This window comes from Mustela nigripes, chromosome 13, assembly GCF_022355385.1.
Source record: "Mustela nigripes isolate SB6536 chromosome 13, MUSNIG.SB6536, whole genome shotgun sequence".
In the NCBI taxonomy this organism is placed as follows: Eukaryota; Metazoa; Chordata; class Mammalia; order Carnivora; family Mustelidae; genus Mustela; species Mustela nigripes.
Window position 1 is genome coordinate 131,452,855 of NC_081569.1, and position 20,597 is coordinate 131,473,451.

Genomic DNA, 20,597 nt, shown 5'->3' on the forward strand with positions numbered 1-20,597 from the left:
GGATCTATTCAATTATAATCACTTTAAGTAAATATTTAAATGTAAATTTTACGCATTCAGCTGAAAGGCTGGAACCCTGTGTGCATTTAAAGAAATGTCCCCATTTTGCATCTTGTTCTCTATTTGGGCGATTTTCCATAAATAGGAGGTAGAAGAGCCAATGAAGAGCCAGCTTCAGCTTACCCCAGTCTTTTACGAGGTTATTAGACATGTAGAGAATCTTCAATTTCTTCATTACATGGATCCCTTTCAACTTCTCAATAAAATTGTAGGAGATCCATAGTTCTTCTAATGTGTCCCCTACTGCTTCCTGAAAAAGAGAGCAATTTGGTTTACAAGCTTATTTTTAAACATCAAGCTTTTAAAAAAACTTTTCCTCTGTCCCCTTTCTTATAAACAAAGGAGACAGAGGAAAAGTTTTTTTACTTTTCCTCTGACAATGGCCTTCAGAGTGAACTGAAACACACCTGGCCACTAGCAGGAGAGCTGAAGGCAATGTGCAAGTTATTTTCTCATTAAAAAGGCAAGTACAACATTTTCTTCCTCTCCTCAAACTGATCTAAGAATAGCTACTGAAATATCAAAAGGGGAAATAACAGCAATATTTTATCACTTTTATTGAACTGTATAGATTTCAAATTATTTCCCTGTACATTTTATTATTTGATCCTTATAACATTTAAGATAGGCAAAGCAGGTTACTTGATTTCTATTATAGAGAGCTTAAAGGCATTTTCTAAGATCACAATGTTATTAAATAATAAAGCTAGGTCTAAATTTCAGGGTTTTTTTGTTTCAGTATTTACTACATAAACTTTCAAACACAAGAAGTTGGAAGAATCTTACAACAAAGGGCACCTGGGTGGATCAGTGGGTTAAGCTGCTGCCAGGTCATGATCTCAGGGTCCTGGGATCGAGTTCCGCATCGGGCTCTCTGCTCAGCAGGGAGCCTGCTTCCTCCTCTCTCTCTCTTTGCCTGCCTCTCTGCCTACTTGTGATCTCTCTCTGTCAAATAAATAAATAAAATCTTTAAAAAAAAAAAAAAGAATCTTACAACAAGTATCTATGCATCTACGACCCAGAATCTACCATTAATATTCTACTATCCCTTTCCTATCACATATCTGTCCATCTAACCATCCACTATCCATTAATTCCTCTTCCTTTATTTATATAAAATAATCAAAATTTATTTTATTATTTTTCTTCTTATTTTAATGTATAAAATTCAGCTTAAAACCCACAGGCTTTCTATTATGGTATAAAGATCACACTGGATCTCAAATGCTAGATTAATCAATGGTGGTACAAAGACTCTTCCTTCCTTTATAGACATAAGACAAATATAATGATTATTTCTCTTTATAAAAAAGAAATGAGGGGAACCTGGGTGGCTCAGTCAGTTAAGTGCCCGACTCTTGATTTTGACTCAGGTCATGATCTCAGGGTTGTGAGATCAAGTCACATATCATGTTCCATGCTGGGCAGGAAGCCTGCTTGGGATTCTCTCTCTCCCTCTCTCTCTGCCTGTCCCTCCACTTAAAAAAAAGTGCTATGCAGGATCAATTATATGCTCAATTCCCTCTTATCCCCAAATAATTTACCTACAACCACATGGTAACATCTAGACTGTGGGGCCTAGGTCTACGTCCTGGTAATTTTCCCTTCAAAGAGCCCTAAAGAAAATAAGTGTACCCTGGGTAAATATCCTTAATGCATTTCCTGTACTGGTGGAAACAGGGGGAAGCCAAGAAGGGAGTGGCCTGAATTAGTCTGTGTGTCATCCCAACTCCCACAATTCATCATAGTTTCAACTTTGAACTTTCAACTTCATTCATATATCAGAACTTTGTGATTTAACCAAACCCCCTCCTCTAGTAGTTTTCTGGTATCTTCTCCCAAAGGACCTAATATAGCCTATCTTTCAGAAGAGGGCAATCAGTCTTCAAATAATTGAAAATGTATTGTGTAAATTTTCATCTCACCACATCTCCATTCATCTCATGTCTCCAATTTAGAAAGTGTGAGGTAGCAGGAAAAACACTGACTAAATATGGATTATAAGATTTAGGCTCAATTCTGGGTTCTGCTGCTTAGTTAGTTTTGTTTTACATGTGCGAGTGAGGACCCTCAGTCAATTTCACATAGCCAATTTGTTGAATTTACTCTTTCACTGATCTGCTGAAAAACTGTTCAACTACTTATAAATGACAGCAATTCATTTTAGATAGGGTAGAAATTTCTTTAGCTAGGATAACTTTTGAAGATGTCTGTGATGTTTTATTCATCCAAGTACTAATTAAATTTTAGTTTAGTTTTCAGGATGTAGCTGTTTTACCACTGCTGAATTGCAGTGCATTTGAGGACTTTTCTTTGCTTGGCAATATGACTTTGCGGAATGAGAGTTTCTTATGTATATTGACTCACAAATGTATAGATTTGGGATGCCCAGAGCATAGTTCTTTCAAATCATTTTCAATCCATTCCGCTACTGTACTTCCGTAAATGGAAGGATTTGCTAACCAGCTCAATTAGATTACTGTTTTTATTGTTCTAATCATTTGAGAAGTGATTAGTGTCTAAATTATGAAACTGACATTCTACAAAGATGGACTGAAAAAACACAGCTGAGATGAAACAGCTGTATATTAAGACTAAATAAAACCTTAAAAAATTTCAAGGTGTTGAAACACAATTTTCTATATAGTTTTATGTAGGTAATAATGATAAGATTTTAGGAAAGCAATCTGGTGACTATGAACCAGCAAACCTGGCTAAACTGGTGTAGATCAGTTCAGTGAAATCTGTCATTAAGTGCACTGGCTCTTTGGAGAACCGGACATTGAGTAAACAGGTACTTAGCAAACTGGTCTGCTTCTGCATGTGATCAAATCATTCCTCCTCCTAGTTTCTTAGTCTGTAAAGTAAGGAGGTTGGCATATTGAGATATCATTTCACACTCATCAGGATGGCTACTATCAGGCAAATGGAAAATAACAAGTGTTGGCGAGTATAGAAAGAAATTGGAATCCTTGTGCAATAATGGTGGGAATGGTACAGCTACTATACTACAGAACAGTTTGGTGGTTCCTCCAAAAATTAAAAATATGTGATCTAGAATTCCCATTCCTTTTTTTTTTTTTAAAGATTTTATTTATTTATTTGCCAGAAAGAGAGAGAGAGCACAAGCAGGGGAAGTGGTGGGCAGAGAGAGAAGCAGGCTCCCTGCTTGGCAAGGACTCTGATGCAGGACTCAATTCCAGGACCTGAGCCGAAGGCTCAGCTGAGCCACCCAGGCATCCTGGAATTCCCATTTCTGAGCATACACCCAAAAGAACTGGAAGCAGAGTTTTGAAGAGATACTTGGATACAGATGTTCACAGCAACATTATTTATGAGTCAAAGGGTGGAAATAACTCAAGTATCTATTAATGGATGAATGGATAAGCAAAACAAAATATAGTATATACATACAAAAGAATATTATTCATCCCTAAAATGGAAAGAAATTCTGATACATGCTACACATAAATAGGATATTATGCTAAGTGAAATAAGCCAGTCACATGAAGACAAGTACTGTATGATTCCATTTACATGAGGTACATATAGTAGTCACATTCACACAGACAGAAAGTAGAATGGGGTTTTAGAGCTGAGGGGAGGGGACAGGGAAGTTATTGTTCAGTGGGTACAGAAGTGCAGTTTTACCAGTTGAAAAGAGTTTTGGAGATGGATAGCACTGATGGTTGTACAATAATACAAATATACTTAATACCATTGAACTGTACTTTTAAAAATGGTTACCATGGTAAATTTTATGTTATGTGTATTTTGCAATAATTTTTTTAAAAAGGAAAGGAAATGAGGAGGTTGGACAAGAAATTCTCTTAGATCCCTTTCAGCTATTAAAGTTTATGATTCTTTGAGATCAACAAAGTATGAAATTACAAGTACTGAAAACAAACAAAAAAAAAGTGTCTTCCATAAATAATAGTACATTGGAAGTTGTAGGAATGGGAAGGGCTTAATAAAGTGCTATAAAAACCTCCATTTTGGACCATACAAAATGATGATGATTATTATTAGTGTTTGCTTTTGATATAAAGTAATGAATTCAGATAACAATTTTCTTTAAGAAGATCTGATTCATAAACAGTTAAGAGCTGTTTATAGGCAATTGATTATAAATATACCCAAAACAGCTTTTAATATTATAAACAGGAAGTGATTAGAGAGAAATTACCTCATTCATCATAGCAACAAAAACTGTAAACTATCTAGGAATACATTTTTTTAAAGATTTTATTTATTTATTTGACAGAGAGAGACTGGGAGAGAGGGAACACAAACAGGAGAAGGAAAAGCAGGCTTCCTGCTGAGCAGGGAACCCAATGTGGGGCTCAATCCCAGGACCCTAATATCACGACCTGAGCTGAAGGCAGATGCTTAACGACTGAACCACCCAGGCGCCCCAGGAATACACTTTTGTAAGAAGTGTACAGGCCTTACAGGAACTAAAACTAAAATTCTACTGAAAGACATAAAAAAATCTGAATAAATCTGCCTGTAAGGGAAGTCTCATTATTATAAAGATATCAATTTTTGGGTGCCTGGGTGGCTCAGTGCATTAAAGCCTCTGCATTCGGCTCAGGTCATGATTCCAGGGTCCTGGGATCGAGCCCCGCATCAGGCTCTCTGCCCATCAGGCAGCCTGCTTCCCTTCCTCTCTCTCTGCCTGTCTCTCTGACTACCTGTGCTCTCTGTCAAATAAATAAATAAAATCTTTAAAAAAAAGATATCAATTTTCTCCAAATCAATCTATAAATTCAATGTAGTTCTAAGACTTCCAATGGGAATTTATTTTTGTGAGCTTGATAAACTGATTTTCAAGTTTCTCTTAGGGAGTAAATATTTAAGAAAAGCCAAGCATTTTGAACAAAGAAAGAGGACCTATCCAAACAGATATCAAAATACATTATAAAGCTAAAGAAAACTAAACCAGCATATTGGAGCTGGAGTATATATATAAGTAAAACAACAAATAGAAAGTTGGCCATCCAGGAACCCACTCATGCATACACAGAATTTGGTAGGTGGCACTTACAGTGGGAAAAAGAGATTTTTTCAATATATGGCTAACCATTTGAAGAAAAAAAAATAAGGTTTGATACCTGCCTAATGAAATATATAAAAATAAACTCCAGATGGACTAAATATATAAACTTCAAAATTTTACACTTAAAAAAAAACTATAGAAGTACTAGAAGAAAATGTGACTAAGACCTTCTATATAAGATACAAAACATAGAAGTCATAAAGTTTGATAAATAAATTTGACAAATTTTAAAATTCCACTTGGCTACTACAAATAAAGTAAAAAGACAAGGGACAAACTAAGAGAAAATACGTTTAATAATTCTGAAAACTGGGGTCCTTGGCTGGCTCAGTTGTAAAAGCATGTGGTTCTTGATCTCAGAAGGTGGGTGTGAGTCCCATGTTGGGTGTAGAGATTACTTAAAAATAAAATCTTAAAAAAAAAATCTCAAAACCCTTTGCATTAAATTGAAGTGTGGAATCTGCAATCAGATTGCCGAGATTTGACTATCTTGGCCAAGTCCTCCACCCTGTCCACCTTCTTCCTCCTACTCTCTGCCTCTCTTCCATCATTTTCTTTTTTGTTTATCTAGTCATCCATTGAAGTACACTTGGGTTGCTTCCATCTTTTGGCTATTGTGAATAATGCTGTTATAAACATGGGTAAACAAATATTTGCTTGTATTTTAGAGGAGAATCATTAGTTTGTTTTTTGAATAAAAAGTAACATACAAAATAACAACAAACCAAAACAAACAAAAAACCCTGAACACTACAAAAGAAAGCATAAAAAGAAAAGTGTTTCACATCTCATACCTCTTCCTTTCTGCAGAGGTAACAGCTATCACCAGAAATATTATATATAGATCGATCTATCTGTCTATATACATACACATTGCTTATTTTTTTCACTTGACAATATACCTTGAAAATTATTCTACCCACCATGTAAAGGTAAGTCCTTCCTCATTTTCCCCTTGATATGTTATTTATTTATTTATTTAATGTACCTAGTCTACAACTGACAGACACCTAGAGTGTTAGAGCTTTTTATACAAGCTATGTTGCAAATAATATATTTGATCTAACATCTTTGCCCATATACATGAGCATGAAAAAAAACTCTTAGATGTGGAATAGCTGGAAAAAGTAAATACATACTGGGGGCCTGGGTGGCTCAGTGGGTTAAGCCTCTGCCTTCGGCTCCGGTCATGATCTCAGGATCCTGGGATCGAGTCCCGAATCGGGCTCTCTGCTCAGCAGGGAGCCTGCTTCCCTCTCTCTCTCTCTGCCTGCCTCTCTGCCTACTTGTGAGCTCTCGCTCTCTCTCTGTCAAATAAATAAATAAATCTTTAAAAAAAAAAAAACCCATACTGAAGACTGTGATAGCTACTACAAACTGCTGGTCTCAGCAACAGTGTTTTGTTTTATTTTAAAGATTTTATTTATTTATTTGTCAGAGAAAGAGAAAGACAGAGAGAGCACAAGCAGAGAGAGCAGCAGGCAGCATGAGCAGCAGACTCCTGGCTGAGCGGGGAGCCCAATGCAGGACTCCATCCCAAGACCCTGAGGTCATGACCTGAGCGGAAGGCAGATATTTAACCCACTGAACCCCCAGACGGCCCTCAGCAATAGTTTTTAAGAATGTCTGTTCACTACACTTGGGCACTTCACATAACTACCTAAGACTGAGTGTTTTTATTTTGAAATGAGAATTTTTTTTAATCTTAAAATGAGGACATTTTGTGAATTTCAAAGGAGACAATACATATAAAGAGTCTGTTACATAGATAATAAATGTTAACAACAATAATAGTAATAATATTCTTAACAATGGATATTAGAAATATTGAGAGTGATTAGAATTCAATAAGAAAAAAATAAAGCCAATAGAAAAATGGGTAAAAACTTTATTTGGTCAATTTCCAAAAGAGGAAACATACATAACAAAAGTATAGGAGGACATTCAAAATCAGAACTAGAGAATACAGATTAAAACAACACAGTAGTCTGGGGTGCATGTGTGGCTCAGTGGGTTAAGCCTCTACCTTTGGCTCAGGTCATGATCCCAGGGTCCTGGGATTGAGGTCCTGGGATTGAGCCGCGAGCCCCACATCAGGTTCTATGCGCAGCAGGGAGCCTGCTTCCCCCTCACTCTCTGCCTGCTGCTCTGCCTACTTGTCATCTCTGTCAAATAAATACATAAAATCTTTGAAAAAAAAACAACAACAACACAGTACTCCATTTCTACCTATCATATTTTACCATAATAAAAACAGGGATAATACTAATGATATTGAGGGCGGAGGGGATAATCCTCTCCCATACACCATTGATGGAAGTAGAAACTGGCACTAGCATTGTAAGAGCAATTAGAGGTACCTACCAAAAATTTAAATATGCACAAATATTCTCAGCATTTCTACTTACAGCAATCTAGCCTAAATAAACATTCAAATAACTGTTGAAGGTTATGTGTGAAGATATTCACAGCAGCATGATTTGTAATAGCAAAAAGAAAAAAGATACCCCTTCCTGAAACAAATAATATGAACACTCAGCAGTATAAGGAATAAATGCATTTTTATATACTGAAATGTGAAACTATAAGCTATTAAAAGCTATTTATAAGCTATTAAAAAAATAATGCACTGGGGATTCAGTTAAGTGTCTGCCTTGGGCTCAGGTCATGATCCCAGGGTCCTGGGATTGAGCCCCGTGTCAGGCTCCCTGCTCAGCCGTGAGTCTACTTCTCCCTCTGCCCCCACACCCCCAATTTGTGTGAGATCTCTATCTGTCTCTCTCTCAAATAAATATATACAATCCTTAAAGAAAATGAAAATGCAATGGGGTGCCTGAGTGGCTCAGTCGGTTAAGCATTCCACTCTCAATTTTGGCTCAGGTCATGATCTTGAGGTTGTGAGATCGAGCCCCACATTGGGCTCCCGGCTCATTGAGAAGTCTGCTTCTTTCCCTCTTCTCTCCCTCCGCCCCTCCTCCAGCACACGCTCTCTCTCAAATAAATAAAATAAATCTTTAAAAAAATATATTAAATCTTCATGTTTTGCCATGGAAGGATATCCCTGATATACTGATGAATGAAAAAGCAGAAAAAATATGGCCTGTATATTATCAGTACAAACATATAAACATATATATATACACACCCATACACACACACACACACACAGATATCTATAGGTATAAAGAGGAAAGACTTTCAAAGTGTATTTCATGTATTAATGAAATGCTTGATTTGTTTTTTTATATTAACGTATATTATTCTTAGAATTAAAAAGGTAACCTAATAGTTTCTGTAATTAGGAACATATTGAGTCACTCAGTAAATATTTACAGAGTGCCTACTACACCTATCCAGCACTGACATAGATGCGATGAACAAAACTGATGTACTCATTAGAACTCGACTGTGTGTGTGTGTGTGCGTGACATGACAGAGAATAAACAAATGAAAATTTCAGATAATAACAAGGAAGATGAAGAAAACTGTAAGTGGCAAGAGTTACTGGCCTAGAGGGCAACTTTAGATATATGGCAGCTGGGTCGCTTCTGCGCAGGAGACATCCAGGCTGAAGTGTGAAGGTCAGTAATGAAGAAATCCAAAGTAACAGAGTTGATAAGGCCGTAGAAATAGCAAGTATGGGGGTCTTCAGGTGGGAACAGACCTGGTGTGTTCAAGGAGGAGACGGACCAGTGGCTGTAGATTACCAACTATGAAGAGTGACATGGAATGAGATCTGAGGGAGGCAGAGGCCAGATCACATACACAAATGGGCTTGCAATGTACCTTGTTAGCTTTCCTGAGTCCTTTCCTTTGATTTAACAATCCAGGTTTCACATATTAGTCATCTGTAACTTACAGAGCCAGCTATGTGAATTCATGCTTTGAGGCTGGTGTGTCTAGGTGAATAAATCAGTTAGTACGTGAACCTGCCTGAAGCCTGGTGTCTGTATCCCGATGCACTTATTTTCCTTTCATCTATGCATAAGTAGTAAAACTTGTGGATTGGTAAAATGTTTGATGTATACATAGTATATACACATACACATATATGTACACACACACACACACACACACACACACACACACACACACCCCCGGGAAGAAAACTGCTGGGTGGTATTGATAGAAGTCTGTGGAAAGTGAAGAGATCTAAGCAAGTGATGGTTCAGCTACATAATACCTCTACACATGCCTTTAATCCTGTATTCATAATTTCTTTGTGGTTTCTAGGTATATATTATATTTCATGGGAGAAGGTATATACTATAGCAGTGCTTGAGAATCTGGTGTTCTGTAAAAACCTGGGGAACATCAAGCATCTGGCGTATTAATCCCCAGAATTTGGGGCATGTTTACTTGCAAACTCTTCCTTTACAGATAATTCAAAGTAATGTTTAGCTTGAAATATATTAAATTCTGAACTTCTGTTGACAAATTAGCATTGTACCCATTATGAATAATGTCTCTATACTTGACATTTTTACCATCTAGGGCCCAGAAGAATGGAAAGAAGGAAAAATTCCTTTACATTTGTGAATCATTTAGAACAGCAAGAAAAATTTCATTTCACAGATCATTAAAGGATTTCACTTATCATATCCAACTAGCAAGCACCCAGTTCATCTACTGGTTATTATTTTGAGGGAGAAAACTTCTTTTATTTAACTCCAGAATGTAATCTCTGAGAATTTCCAAATATTTTGTAAGTTTATTGGTAACACTTCATGTGGGTGAGTAAAGACATTTCAAGATAATTCCAAAATCACAACTCTGAACACGGACTCCTGTTCAGGTATTATAGTGGCCTCTGCAACAAGGGGACGGCCACTTCAGCCTGTCTGGTTTGGTGAGGTTATTGTCGAGAAGCTCCGTAGATTCATCCCTGCTGGTTCTTAGGAAGCACAAGCTAGACTTACTGGGGGAGTGAGAGGAGAAGGCCAGAGTCATAAAAAATATCGGACTGTTGGGATGCCTGCATGGCTCAGTCAGTTAAGGGCCTGCCTTTGGCTTAGGTCATGATCCCAGGGTCCTGGGATGGAGCCCCACTATCAGGCTCCTTGCTCAGTGGGGAGCCTGTTTCTCCCTCTGCTTGCCCTTCCCCTGCTTGTGCTTTCTCTTTCACTCTCTCTCTGACAAATAAATAAAAATAAAATCTTTTTTAAAATTTCAGAATGTTTATAAATTATTTAACAATAAACACTTTAAAAAAAATTATTGTTGGGCGACCTGGGTGGCTCAGTCACTAAGCATCTGCCTTCAGTGCAGGTCATGATCCCGGGGTCCTGGGGTGGAGCCCATCATGCTCCCTGCTCAGTGGGGAGTCTGCTTCTCCCTCTCTCACTTCCCATCCCCTCTGCTCATGCTCTCTCTCTCTCTCTCTGTCTAAAATAAACACATAAAATCTAAAACAAATTTAAAAATTTGTCTTTTGGGGAACGGATACAAGAAAAAGACATTGACTTTGTCATTCCTGAAATTGCCTAGATTTACAGTATTGTTTCATCTCAACATTTTTGCAAGGAAATTCAAATGGCCAATAAATACACAAATAAAATACAGTGTCAAAAACTTAAAAATTTTTAAATGCCCATGTTTGGTAAGGGGAAACAGGAGCCCTGATACATTACTGGTAGGAATATAAATTGTTTCAAACTTTCTAAAGGGTAACCTGATAATATGTTATATAGAAGCCTTAAAATAAATTTATACTTCTTGACCCAGCAATTCCACTTCAAGGACTTTATCCAAAGAATTACTCACAGATATGTGTAATAATATAGCTAAAAGGAGATTTCTAATAGCATTTATGGTAACAACTCCAAACTAGAAACAATGACTAATAAGTAACTGACTTAAATTATGGTAAATCGATAAAATAGAATATTACGCTGTTATTTAAAAAGGGTATGGTTGAAAATTATTTAAAAAACTTGAGTTATGGGGCACCTGGGTGGCTCAGTGAGTTAAGCATTCAACTCTTGATTTCGGCTCAGGTCATATTTCAAGGTCAGGAGATTAAGCCCTGCGACAGGCTCTGCACTCCACAGGCAGTCTGCTTCTCTTCCTCTCCCTCTGTCCCTCCCCCTGCATGTGTGCACACAGGCATGCTCTCTCAAATAAATAAAATCTTAAAAAAAAAAAAAAAAACCAGAACAACTTAAGTTACATCCTCTGATCAAAAACCTCCAATGACTATTCAAGCCATTTGGAAAAAAAAATCCAAAATCTTGGGCACCTGGGTGGCTCAGCGGGTTAAGCTGCTGCCTTCGGCTCAGGTCATGATCTCAGGGTCCTGAGATCAAGTCCCACATTGGGCTCTCTGCTCAGCGGGGAGCCTGCTTCCCTCTCTCTCTCTCTGCCTGCCTCTCTGCCTACTTGTGATCTCTCTCTGTCAAATAAATAAATAAAATATTTTAAAAAAAAATCCAAAATCTTATTATGACCTATAAGGCTCCATGTGGCCTGGTTCCTGGCTTCCTACCTCAGAGAGGACAACTTCCCCCTGCCCCCACCTCATTCACGTCTTCTGCTCTTACTCAAGCATATCAAGTACCTTCAGTTTCAGGACATCTACCTTTGCTGTCCCACCTCAGTCTGGAACACCGTCCCTTGGTCAGCTCTAGAGCTTACATCCTCACTTCCCATCCACCCATGCTTTTGTATGTTTTGTTTTTCTTCATTGCCTTCATCACCACCCATACTATATAATCTATTGTTTATGTGCTCTACAAATATTTTCTAGTCTGCCTCCCTCTACTGTAATAGAAGTTCTAGGGGAGCAAGGACTTCCTTTCATATTTTTCTGTATCTCTGATGCCCAGAACAGCACCTGGCTTAAAGTAGGCATTCAGGAAATATACTAAATGAGTTTGTTAAATGAATGAATAACATGAAAAAAAATCATCTTTACATATTAAGTAAAAAAATAAAAGATCCAAAATAGTATGTATAGTATGGTTTCATTTTCTACATCAAAGAATAGAAAAACATGCAAGAAAGATGACAATCAAAATGTCAGCAATATTTATGAGGTGCCTAGGTGGGGTAGTCCGTTAAGCATTCGACCCTTGTTTTTGGGTCAGATCGTGCGCAGGGTCACGATTGAGCCCCACCTCAGCTCTCCATCTCCCTCTGCCCCTCCTCCTGCACACTCTGTCTCCCTCAAATAAGTAAGTAAATCATTAAAAAAAAGTTACCAATATTTAAACTGTAAGTGATCTATAGGTACCTTTCATAGTTGCTTTTCTATTTAGTAAAGTTTCTACAATGGACAAATATTGCTTGTATATTAAGGAAAGAAGTGCATGCTTTTTTTTTTTTTTTTTTTTTTTTTTTTTTTTTTTTTTTAAGTTTTTTTTTTTTATTTTTTTGACAGAGAGAGAAATCACAAGTAGGCGGAGAGTCAGGCAGAGAGAGAGAGAGAAGCAGGCTCCCGCTGAGCAAAGAGCCCGATGCGGGGCTCGATCCCAGGACACTGAGATCATGACCTGAGCCGAAGGCAGCGGCCTAATCCACTGAGCCACCCAGGCGCCCCAAAGTGCATGCTTTTTTAAAGAAAGAAATAACAACCTACCAGTCCATTTAAGTTCTTTATGTTGTTTCTTCCTAAAGACAATATCCTCAAGTTTTCTGCAGTGGGGAAAAAAAAACCACAGTTATTTGTTTATGAGAATCATATTACAGCTGTTGTAAATGTAGTATAATGAAGTGTTAATAAACTTTATATAATAAATATACTTACCTAAGGAGTAAGAAAGGCTGTATTAATAAAAAGTGGTATTCAAGTAGGAAGTTGACTTACTTATCATTGAAGGTAAACACTACAGCTGTAATTTCACATCATGACAACATGAAATTTACAAATGGTCAGCTATTTTGAAAGCATGGTTTTAAATTGCTGGCTAGGAAAAATACTTCAGGGATAAAATAAATAAAGAAGATTTGAACTTTAAATTTGGAAGCCTATATACTTCAAATCTACTATAGCATGAGGACTCACATTAGAAAATAGGAACATATCTATGTATAGCCCGCCTCACTCCACAAAGGATTAAAAGTGAAATCAAATGAATTAGTATTTTAAAATCTTTTGCTTTCAAACATTTAAAGAGTTAGATTGTGATTTGCTTTAAAAATGCTTATTTGCGGGACGCCTGGGTGGCTCAGTTGGTTAAGCAGCTGCCTTCGGCTCAGGTCATGATCCCAGCGTCCTGGGATCGAGTCCCACATCGGGCTCCTTGCTCAGCGGGGAGCCTGCTTCTCCCTCTGCCTCTGCCTGCCTCTCTGTCTGCCTGTGCTCGCTTTCGCTCGCGTTCTCTCTGACAAATAAATAAATAAAATCTTTAAAAAAAAAAATAAATAAATGAAAATGCTTATTTGTGGGGCACCTGAGTGGCTCAGTGGGTTAAGTCTCTGCCTTCGGCTCAGGTCATGATCTCAGGGTCCTGGGATCGAATCCTGAATCGGGCTCTCTGCTCGGCAGGGAGCCTGCTTCCCCTTCTCTCTCTGCCTGCCTGCCTCTCTGCCTACTTGTGATCTCCCTTTCTCTATCAAATAAATAAAAAAATAAAATCTTAAAAAAAAAAAAGCTTATTTGTGGGGTGTCTGGGTGGCTCATGTCCTGCCTTTGGCTCAGGTCATAATCCTAGGGTCCTGGGATCCAGCCCTGCATTTAGCCCCACATCCAGCCCTGCATCCAGTTGCTTCTCTGCAGAAGACTGATTCTTCCTCTCCCCTCCCCCTGCTGGTGTGCCCTCTTGCTGTGTCTCTCTCTGTCAAATAATAAAGAAAATCTAAAAAAAATTAAAAAAAAAAAAGATAAGGAGTACAACAAAAACAACGATGGTGAGGAATTAAAATTTAAATATTACAAGTATTAAACACAGGACAGATTTGAAAAATATATAATTAAAAAATCTAATTCTTCCATTTAAATGTAACTCTAAAAAAGCTTTAAAATGTCTTTAAAATGTTCAGATCTCGTGTTCTAATGTTCTTTGGATGACCACATTTAAGACACATGGTGGATATAGTCTCGCTGCCATCTGACAATTACTGTGGTTAAAACAGGTGCCAGTTTCTGGGATTACATAGTGTCTATGGAATGTTTATTTCAATAACGAGAAAATCCAAGAACCATCTGTTACTGTGGATCACTTACTTAAGCCATTGAGGTTGGCAATTTTTTCAATGCAGTTTGTAGACAGTGAAAGCTTCCTTGAAAAGAACAAAGGAAAACTTGAATTAATACGGAACAATTTTAAGTGGTATATTAGATAAATAAATAAATAAATAAATAAATCGTGTATCAGGAATTAATCAAGTGCCCACACAAGATAATATTTTAATTTTAATTAATAAAATTAAAAAAAAACTTTCTGAAGGTAGATAATATTTTAATTTTAATTAATAAAATTAAAAAAAAAACTTTCTGAAGGTAATTTGGTGTTACCTATTAAATTTTTTAAATGCATGTGTTCTTTGACCCAGTAATTCATTTCTAGGAATACGTCCTATTGAAATGCTAATACCAATGCCAACAGATCTAGAAGATCTATAAGCTAGATTATTTAGTGTATTATACCAATGCCAACAGATCTATAAGATCTATAAGCTAGATTATTTAGTGTATTATTGTAATAGCAAAAAAAATGGGGAAAAATCTGTAAACATCTAGCAACTGAGGGATAATTAATGGAAAACTATGCTGTCACTAATACAAATGGAATTGGGCTCCAGATACCAGCTTGGGAAGATGTCCATGATGTGCGCTCAAGTAAAAAACCACCTAGCAGAACGATACATTTTAAATGATCCCTTTTGATAAAAAGCAGAACTATAGGGTATTTGGGTGGCTCAGTTGGTTAAGCAACTGCCTTCGGCTCAGGTCATGATCCTGGAATCCTAGGATCGAGTCCCACATTGGGCTCCCTGCTTGGCAGGGAGTCTGCTTCTCCTGCTGACCTCTCTCCTCTCATGCTCTCTCTCGAATAAATAATAAAATCTTAAAAAAAAAAAAAAAGGCAGAACTATATATGTGCATGTGCAAAGATATTTATTTGCTTGAGTGTTAAATCATTCAGAAATGAATACTGAGGAAGTCATATGTAATCCTAACCACTCCACAGATTCCCCCAGAGAGAACTACTTTTAATAGTTTGTATATATTTGTCTAGATTTTTTCTACTCATAACTCAGTTATATAAAAAAATAATTTAGGGGTGCCTCAATGTCTCAGTTGGCTGAGCCTCTGACTATTGATCTCAGCTCAGGTCTTGAGCTCAGGGTCATGAGTTCAAGCCCTGGATTGGGCTCCACAGTGGGTGTGGAGGCTCCTTACCGAAAAAAAAAATAAAGAAAAGAAGAAAATATTGTACAGGGACATAACTACACATTCTTAGTCATCCCTTCTTTTCTTTCTTTTTTTTCATTAGACATCCTTTCTTGACAAAAACATTTAATATTTTAGTTTACTTCATGCAAAAAATATAATAAAAGCTAATTTTATTGAACACAATCTGTGCTCAGAACTCTCCCAAGTACATAAACTGTTTTAACCATCACAACAATCCTGTGAAATAAGTACTATTATGATCACCCGTATTTTACAAATGAGTAAACTGAGGTACAAAGATGTTAAGGAATTTGCCTAATATTACATAGCCAGAAAGGGGCAGAGACTAATTTAAACCCCTCCAAAACTGACGCTAAAACATGTGGTCTTATCCTTTCTGATATGACTTGAAGAAGAATTCTTCATCTTTTTTTAATAAAAGTAACTACTGTACAGTGTAAATTACTGGTCAAATCTGTATATTTTCCAATAATCCCCAACTCCTGACTACTACCAGTGGAAAATGGGAGTGCCTTAAATGTGGGAATGTGATTGGGGATGAATTCTTTAATTGGTGTCTAGGCAACCTACCCAAAGAGATTGTCAGCAAAAATATGAATAGGCTGACTCTTTCCAAGCCGCTTCCTAGTACTCTGGTACTAGGTACAAAACCTTCTCAAATGTTTACCTTTGAGATGTCTTTATGATAAAAAAGATATCTGACCATTTTGAAACAGTGCTCTTTGAAATCATGCTTTTGAAGCAAAAAAAAAAATCTAAGATGGAATTTTATATAATACACTGTGCTGTCATCATAAAGGACAAGTTGCATACAAAACGAAGTATGTTTGCTTTTCCCTTTCATTCCAAAGACAGATATTAGCCTAATGCATGGGTTCACAAATTATGTGTCTAAGAGATGTCAAGTTGCTTATTATAAATACAGATTGGGGTGCCTGGGTGGTTCAGTCGTTAAGCATCTGTCTTCGGCTCAGATCATGATCCCAGGGTTCTGGGATTGAGCCCCACATCAGGCTCCCTGCTCAATGGGGAGCCTGCCTGCTTCTCCCTCTCCCACACCCCCTGCTTGTGTTCCCTCTTTTATTGTCTCTGTCAAATAAATGAATAAACTTAAAAAAAAAAAAGATTCCTAGATCTCATCAGTAGCTATTTTGTTTCTGTAAATTGGGATGGGGCTTATCTCCTGTATAAGGAGATTCTTATGCTGGTGGTCAGTGCACTACACTTCAGTGCACTTCGAAGCACACAGAGTGGAGAAAGCAGAAAGAACCCTAGGTGTTTCTACAATAGTCTACAGCTCTGAGAAGAGACATTGCTGCCAGAGAGCATGGTCACAAGGTGTCATGGTTTAACTGCCTCAAATTTGCCACAGAAGCTTGCCAAAAAGCATATAAGTATTTAGAAAATAAGTTAAGAGGATGAGTCCTAGGATCAAGTCCCATATGGGGCTCCCTGCTCAGCAGGGAGTCTGCTTCTCCCTCTGACTCTCTACTTCTCCTGCTTTCTCTCTCAAATAAAAAAAAAAAAAGAAAGAAAAGAAAAGAAGAGGAATTAATATAGATTTGGTACTTAAAGTCATGGGAAAATAGAATTACAAAATAATAAATATAATTTGATCTCAATTAGGAAAAAAAATTAGAAGGCTCTATATCAAAATGCTAATACTGATTCTCAAAAGGTGGGACCATTTTGGTTAATATTAATTCATTCCTTTGTGCTTTTTGTATTTTCTAGAGGTTTTACAATGTATTTTTATAATTTGAAAAAATTTTACAGCAGTATCTCTTAGTCCTCTGCTAAGTATAGTGCTGACTGGTAATCTTGTAAGAGAAATCATTAGATTTTATGCCAAGATAATAGTATTACTGTGATATTTAGTTTCTCCCAAGAGACAAGGAAACCTCTACTCTCCAGGCACATTATACAAATTTTACTGTAAAAAAAAATACTACATTGTTCAGGGTTACTTTATTAGTAGTCCCATAAACCAGTAATCTCTTGTGTTTGGCCTTGCCAAAGGGGGAACTTCATTAACCAAACAAACAAAAAAAGAGAAATGAAGATCATAGGAAACTAACACATTTTTTCTGGTTTGTGTATTTAGAAAAGAAAGGGAAAAAGACAAGAGAACTTACTCGCAATTAGCAAGTGTGGACAAAGAGGCATCCATCTTCTCTATAGGGGGAATCTGAGCATAAAGCTTAATCTCTTTGGCTTCGGATGGCTTCTGACTGGTTTTCTCTTCCTGTGACAAAAATTAGTTCGGAAGAAAGTGAAACCTGATTGTAACAGAACTAAAAAAGTACAGACTACCCTAAAGCTTTTCAAAGTTTATTTCAAAACAATTCTTAGAATTTGATAACTCTGCATTCTTTACAATTCACTTACTGACATTTACTAACTGACCCTGACAACCAGGCTTCTACATGGCCGGTTCAGATAATTTACGGATAGGTCCCAACCAAGCGGAAGGGAGGAGGAAAGAAAATCACCTTCATTTCTGTAATATTTAAAATCCTTGGGATGCCTGAGTGGCTCAGTGGGTTAAGCATCTGCCTCCAGCTCAGGTCATGATCCCAGCACCCTGGGATCAGTCCCATATCAGGTTCCTTGCTCAGAGGGGAGCCTGCTTCCTCCCTCTGCCTGCTGCTCCCCCTGCTTGTACTCTCTGACAAATAAGTCCATATATAAAATCTTTAAAATAAAATAAAATAAAATCCGTTAAGAGTCAAGACACCTGAATGGCTCAGTCAGTTAAGCATCTGCATTCAGCTTAGGTCATGACACCAGGATCCCAGGATCGAGTTCCCATCTGGTTCCTTGCTCAGCGGGGAGCCTGCTTCTCCCTCTGCCTGCCTCTCCCCCTGCTTGTGCTTGCTCTCTCTCTCTAACAAATAAAAAAACAAAATCATTTTTTAAAAATCCTTTTAAGAATCTATCAATAAAGAAAAATACAGCAATAACAACATGTTCTTGGGAAGAGTTCTTTGTCCCTAAGCACCCTTTTCTTAAATATCAGATTTGGATCTATAAGATCAACTATTTTGTCGCCTTATCTTGCTTTTTCTTTTTCTTTTAATTTTATTTATTCATTTGCCAGAGAGAAAGAGTAAAGCAGGGGGAGCGGCAAACAGAGGGAGAAGCAGGCTTCTAGCCAAGCAAGGAATCTGATGCTGTGATTCCATCCTAGGACCCTAGGATCATGACCTAGGCAGACACTTTACCGACTGAGACACCCAGGTGTCCCTCTTCTTGTTTTTTTCTGCACACAGTTCAGTCTGAGATAGAGCTCCAAAATACCAAGAATTCGGGAAGATGTCATCCTTACAACACAGCCCAAGTCAAAGAAAATAATTTACTCTATAATAATTTACTACTAAATTCTATCTTAGATTTTCAGTACTATGTACACAATTTAATATTACCAATATATGCTGCTTAATAATATTTTCAAAGTACCTCCATACTTAAAGTTAGTTCTCTCTCTCCAACAAAACAGGAAGCTCCTTAAGTGCAGGACCATTTCCTTTGCTTTCCTGCATTTTCTATAACAGTGCACTATCAGACATACAGAGGCTTATTTTTAAAATTCAAATGGTACCATGTCAATACTAGAAAATACTCAATTTTAAAAAACAACAAAAAAAAATACACAGTACATTGAAAGAAAAAGATCTAATACACATACACTCAATACTTATTTTTGTGTCATACATTTGTAGGTTATGAGAGGGAAACTGATACATAGTAGATCCTGAATAAATGTTAGGTTAATCAGTGAAAAAACGAGCTTAATGTCTTCAATATATCTTAAAGTCAAAGATTTATGGCCACAATATAATCTAGAAATAGAACCCACAACCCAAAACAAAAAAGCAACCACTTATTATTATTATAAGTAAATTAAGTCCTAAAATCTAATTCATGGAAAATCTAATCTAATACTAAGCTTATTCCATATTTACTTTTCTTCTTTAAGAAAACAGATTTTTCATTAACCAAACAGAAATGAAATTTTTTTTAAAAGATTTTATTTGTTTATTTGACCAAGAGAGAGAGAGAGATCACAAGTAGGCAGAGAGGCAGGCAGAGAGAGAAGGGGAAGCAAGCTTCCTGCTGAGCAGGGAGCCCGATGCGGGGCTCGATCCCAGGACCCTGAGAACACGACCTGGGCTGAAGGCAGATGCTTAACCATCTGAGCCACCCAGGCACCCCCAGAAATGAATTTTTAAATGTGAAGTACAGAGAAGTTTATAAGCACCAAAGCAAGAATTCAAATATTTCATTATTCTATTCACCCTCTTTTCCCTACACACAAGTCTCGTGAAAGATTTTCTTTTTTCCTGAAAGACTTTTGATTCAAAGCTCAGCCTCAAAAGCAAAGACATCCATTATACAAAGTACTATTGATAATATCGACCAAAAAAAGTTATCACTGGGCATAGAAATTGAGGAGCTATGTCAATACTCTAAGGAAATTCTATTTATGATGCTGAATTACAAATGTTCAAACTTTATAGAATGATTTATTCAAAATATCTATAGTTTATATTTAATTCATGTTTTTATAATGCAATTTCCTTTCTTATGTTAATATATACCTTAGTATTTTTTCCAGTGTTATTGACATGTAACATTCTATAAGTTTAAGGTGATGATCTGATACCTGTATATACTGTGAAATAATTAACACAATTAGGTTAGCTAACATATCCATCACCTAATTTTGGGGGGGGTTTGCTAAGAAAATTTAAGATCCACTCTCTTCCAACTTTCAAGTATATAATGCAATATTATTAACTATAGTCACTATGCAGTATATCAGATCCCCAGGACTTAGCGTATAACTGGATGTTTGTACCCTTTGACCAACATCTCCCATTTCCCCCACACCCAAATCCCCGGCAATCACTGTTCTACTCTTCATTTCCGGGTTCAGCTTTTTTAGATTTCACATAGGTGTGAGATCATAGAGTATGTGTCTTTCTCTGACTTATGTCACTTTGTATAATGCACTCAAGGTCTGTCCATGTTGTAAATGGAAGGATTTCCTTCTTTATTGTGGCTAAATAATATTCCACTATGTAGATAATCAATGTTTTTTATCCATTTACCCACTGA

The 20,597-nt window shown here is 37.0% G+C and overlaps 1 protein-coding gene across 1 annotated transcript in view; it reads right to left on the minus strand.

Annotated features, from left to right (window-relative positions):
- Positions 1–20,597, minus strand: part of DNAL1 (dynein axonemal light chain 1) — a 38,834-nt gene that overhangs the window by 10,686 nt on the left and 7,551 nt on the right. The window contains exons 3-6 of the mRNA XM_059373791.1: positions 17,612–17,721; positions 14,283–14,338; positions 12,696–12,751; positions 184–310 (exon numbers count right to left, since the gene is read on the minus strand). Coding sequence (XP_059229774.1) covers positions 184–310; positions 12,696–12,751; positions 14,283–14,338; positions 17,612–17,721 — 349 coding nt within the window. The remainder of the gene's footprint in view (positions 1–183; positions 311–12,695; positions 12,752–14,282; positions 14,339–17,611; positions 17,722–20,597) is intronic.